Source organism: Portunus trituberculatus, chromosome 3 (assembly GCF_017591435.1).
Source record: "Portunus trituberculatus isolate SZX2019 chromosome 3, ASM1759143v1, whole genome shotgun sequence".
Classification (NCBI taxonomy): domain Eukaryota; kingdom Metazoa; phylum Arthropoda; class Malacostraca; order Decapoda; family Portunidae; genus Portunus; species Portunus trituberculatus.
In genome coordinates, this window is record NC_059257.1 from 1,548,826 (window position 1) to 1,553,499 (window position 4,674).

Here is a 4,674-nt window from a genome sequence, read left to right on the forward strand (position 1 = left end):
TCTCTCTCTCTCTCTCTGGCTAGTTACTACTTCCTCCTGTTTCTTATTACTATATAGTTCTCTCATGCACGTGTGTGTGTGTGTGTGTGTGTGTGTGTGTGTGTGTGTGTGTGTGTGTGTGTGTGTGTGTATATATATAATCCTCTGGCTTAAGGCTGACGTCATTTTGTGTTCTTTCATGTCCCCAAACTTGAGCCAGAGCGTAGCCCGCCTTAAGGCAGGGCCGGCCAAACTCAAGCCAGCTGCAGAGCAGGCTCGACTTTCCGCTAGCCAGTTGTGACGTCACATGTAAATAAACAAATAAGACATGACGAATGAATGTTCCATTAGCTGCTGTTGATAGTTCTGCACCAAACTGAATGCTGTTTCAGTATCTTCTTGTATCTCTGGCAAGTCTGGAAACATGATGGACTGGACTGTTGATGCAGGGAGGAAAGATAGCAACTAGGATGATACCAGCTTTGAAGCGCCTGGAGTATAGAGATAGATTAAAGGCATTAAACATGTTTTCATTTGAGAGGAGATGTATAAGAGGGGATATTTAAAATGTTCTCAGATACAAACTACATAGATGTGAGATCTTTCTTTACCTTAGAGGAGGGAAGTAGGACTACAAATCATGGCAGGAAGATTAGAAAGCAAGGCTGCAGGTTAGATATAAGAAAATATTTCTTTAGTCATAGGGTGGTAGACTTCTGGAATGCATTGCCAGAGACGGTTGTAAATAGCACTAGTTTGACAATGTTTAAAAACAGATTAGATAAGCACTTAAATTTATTAGATTTATAATTATGTATAGCGCTGCATGATAGTTTTTATAAGAAATTTACTATAGTTAAACAAGACATGATCCCCATGTATGGGGACCACAAATTGTAGAGGATTTCGCTGCAGGACTTACCCCTGTTAATGGGCCAAATATTTAGAATTAGTATATAATGTATTGTGTACTTGTAAGTGTAACTTTAAGTACTGATGACGAGGTCGCTGTGCGACTGATACAGGATAACCTAGATGGGCCCTGGTGGCCCTTTGCTATCCTATTATTTATGTTATGTTATGTTATGTAGGAAAGATAAGTTACAAAGCTGCAGCATATCTTGCACTTCCTGTTCGTCTGCCATCTTTATTGTTGTCATCTGTCAGCTGGTGACTGGTCACGTGATCGAAGGTCTAGCAGGCCTGTTTTCCATTGTCCCAGGTTTTGCTTAAGCCTGCCTTAAGGCGAGGTCTAGCCGTAGGGGCATTAAAAAACGCAGCTTTTGTCAACAATACCCGTATGGCTTGCGCGTTCCCTTGCGTTCCGTTGGGGGTTGCGGGGCAGCGTCTGCTTCCGCGAGGCTTTCAACAGCAGTTTACGTATTAGTTCTCCTGTAACGTGGCATAAATATACTCTCTCTCTCTCTCTCTCTCTCTCTCTCTCTAAACTAGACAAGTAGACATGCATCTTTTTTGTTGTTTTATTATACTCTTTTCCACACCACCCATGAGGTAAGAGTTATAGGTGCGTTTATATATATATATATATATATATATATATATATATATATATATATATATATATATATATATATATAGAGAGAGAGAGAGAGAGAGAGAGAGAGAGAGAGAGAGAGAGAGAGAGAGAGAGAGAGAGAGAGAGGTTTTACCCTGTAGGCATAATCCTCTCTCAGCTATTTAATCAGACAGTTCTTCCTCAGAAGTGTCTTCCACATTGATAATAAAAGAATCCTCTAAGCATAACATAACATAATAAGAAATAATAGGATGACAAAGGGCCACCAGGGCCCATCTAGGTTATCCTGTATCAGTCGCACAGTGACCTCGTCATCAGTACTTAAAGATACACTTACAAGTACACAATACATTATATACTAATTCTAAATATTTGGCCCATTAACAGGGCTAAGTCCTGCAGCGAATTCCTCTACAATCTGTGATCCTCATACATGGGGATCATGTCTTGTTTAACAATAGTAAATTTCTTATAAAAACTATCATGCAGCGCTATACATAATTATAAATCTAATAAATTTAAATGCTTATCTAATCTGTTTTTAAACATTGTCAAACTAGTGCTATTTACAACCCTCTCTGGCAATGCATTCCAGAAGTCTACCACCCTATGACTAAAGAAATATTTTCTTATATCTAACCTGCAGCCTTGTTTTCTAATCTTCCTGCCATGATTTCTAGTCCTACTTCCTTCCTCTAAGGTAAAGAAAGATCTCACATCTATGTAGTTTGTATCTGAGAACATTTTAAATAACTATATCATATCCCCTCTTATACATCTCCTCTCAAATGAAAACATGTTTAATTCCTTTAATCTATCTCTATACTCCAGGCGCTTTAATGCTGGTATCATCCTAGTTGTTCTTCTCTGAACTGCTTCTAACATGTTGATATCCTGCCTATAGTGGGGTGACCAGGCCTGTATGCAATACTCTAAATGGGGCCTAACATAGGAATTATATAAGCTACGCACCACTTCCTTACTTTTAAAAACATTTTTATTTATAAAACTCAGGATCCTATTTGCCCTATTTCTTGCTTCTAAACATTGCTTTGAAAATTTCATAGTCCTGTCTATCACTACTCCTAAATCCTTTCCCTCCTCTACTGCCTCTAGCCAACATCCCTCCATCTCATAGCTAAAGTTTGTGTTGTCTTTACCTAAACGCATAACCTGACACTTTTTAGAATTAAACTCCATCTGCCACCTGTCTGCCCATGCTATCAGCCTGTCCAGGTCTTGTTGTATTCTGTAATTGTCCTTTTCACCTTGTACTGCACATGCTATCTTACCTGCAAACTTTGATACTTTGCTACTAATTCCTATATCTAAATTGTTAATGTACACCAAGAAAAGAAGAGGTCCTAACACTGATCCTTGGGGTACCCCACTAACCACTTCCTTCCACTCAGACATTGCCCCATTTAATACTACTCTCTGTTTTGTATCAGAAAGCCATTCACTAATCCAATCAACTAACCTACCCCCTATCCCATGAAGTCTCAATTTGTACACTAGCCTCCTATGCGGTACCTTATCAAACGCCTTGCTAAAATCTAGATATATAACATCTATGCTATTTCCATCATCTAACTCCTTGGTAATATATTCTAAGATATCGAGCAAATTTGTAAGACAGGACCTCCCTGATCTAAAGCCATGTTGGGTATCTCTAATTAATCTATTATCATTTAAATGCTCCCAAATACTACCCTTAATGATTTTCTCTAGTATCTTACATACTATACTAGTTAAACTGATCGGTCTACAATTATTCGCATCATCCTTTCTACCTTTTTAAAATATTGGTGTAACATTAGCTAACTTCCAGTCCTGAGGTATCTCAGCAAACCTAAGTGATCTTTCAAAGATTAATTTAAGTGCTTCAGAAATACTGTCTACACCCTCCCTAAGTACTCTGGCATGTAGCTCATCAGGACCACTAGCTTTCCTATCGTCTAGTTCAAGAATAAATTTCCCAATAATTCCCTGTTTTATATCAATATTTTCTAAAGCTCTTAAACTACTCGTCGCACTGTTTGTAACAGGATTTCCTATTCTTTCCCTAGTAAATACTGAAGAAAATTGTTCATTCAATAATTCTACTATGTCTTCATTTTGATCCACTAGTACACCATCTTTTCTGAGTGGTCCAATCCTATTCTTATTTCTTTTATCTAGTAGTAGTAGTAGTAGTAGTAGTAGTAGTAGTAGTAGTAGTAGTAGCAGCAGCAGCAGCAGTAGTAGTAGAAGTAGTAGTGTGGTTCACTGCAGTACCCCCCTCCCCCCAAAGAAGGAAAAAAAAAAAAAAAACGAGGCGCATAAGGGGAGTAGCAAGGAGCCTCTAAGAGGCCTGGAAAAAATTACGGGGTTGGCTTAACCTGCCAAAGCGGGTGAGGAGCCGGGAGAAGTGACAGGAGGAGGAGATGGGGGCTGGGAGACAGACGGGGTGGGTGGTGGTGGTTGGGGCTTGCCGACGAGGAGGGGATCCCCGCGGTGGCGTCCCGCGGCGGCAGGCAGCACGGTGCCACCTCCCTGGGGTGAAGAAGGCGCAATAGCTCCGCCACGGGAGGAAGGTGTTGCTGTGGGAGCAGGGGCGGCTCCGTGGGCGGAGCAGGAGACAGGTGAGCCGCCTTCACCCGGTCCCAGGAAGCGACGTACGGACGGCCCTTAATCTCGAGGGTGACGTATTTCTCGCCCCTGTGCAGCACACGATATGGGCCCCCATACGGCGGCTGGAAAGGCCCTGTGGTAGCGCCAGTCCTCAGGAAGACAGCTGCCGCGTCACGGAGGTCCGCCGGGAAGTGGGTGGGGCGGGAGGGGGGTGGACGAGGAGGAGTGAGCCGGAGGTTTGCCATAGCCTGCCGCAACACCGGAAGGAAGGCCAGAGCGTGTCCGCGGCGGCCCAGGTGCCGCGAATTGGCCAGGAAGCCTCAAGTCCTCCCCGTAGACCAGCTCCGCCGGCGTGTGATGCAAGTCCTCCTTCTCCGTGGCCCTCCAGGTCAGCAGGATGATCGGGAGGGCGTCAACCCAGCCACCAGGATGGGGGGAGGGCGCGAATCGCCTCCTTGAGACGCCGGTGAAAGTGCTCCACCATCCCGTTGGCCTGTGGATGATAGGCTGTGGTGCGTTGGCGCGACGTGCCGAGGAAGGCCATG

General features: G+C 43.3%; 1 protein-coding gene across 1 annotated transcript in view; it reads right to left on the reverse strand.

Annotated features, from left to right (window-relative positions):
• LOC123508348 overlaps window positions 1–4,374 on the reverse strand; it is a 5,595-nt gene extending 1,221 nt beyond the window's left edge. Inside the window, exon 1 of the mRNA XM_045261983.1 lies at window positions 3,963–4,374. Within this exon, the coding sequence (XP_045117918.1) occupies window positions 3,963–4,374 (412 nt within the window). The remainder of the gene's footprint in view (window positions 1–3,962) is intronic.
• Window positions 4,375–4,674: the final 300 nt, after the last annotated feature.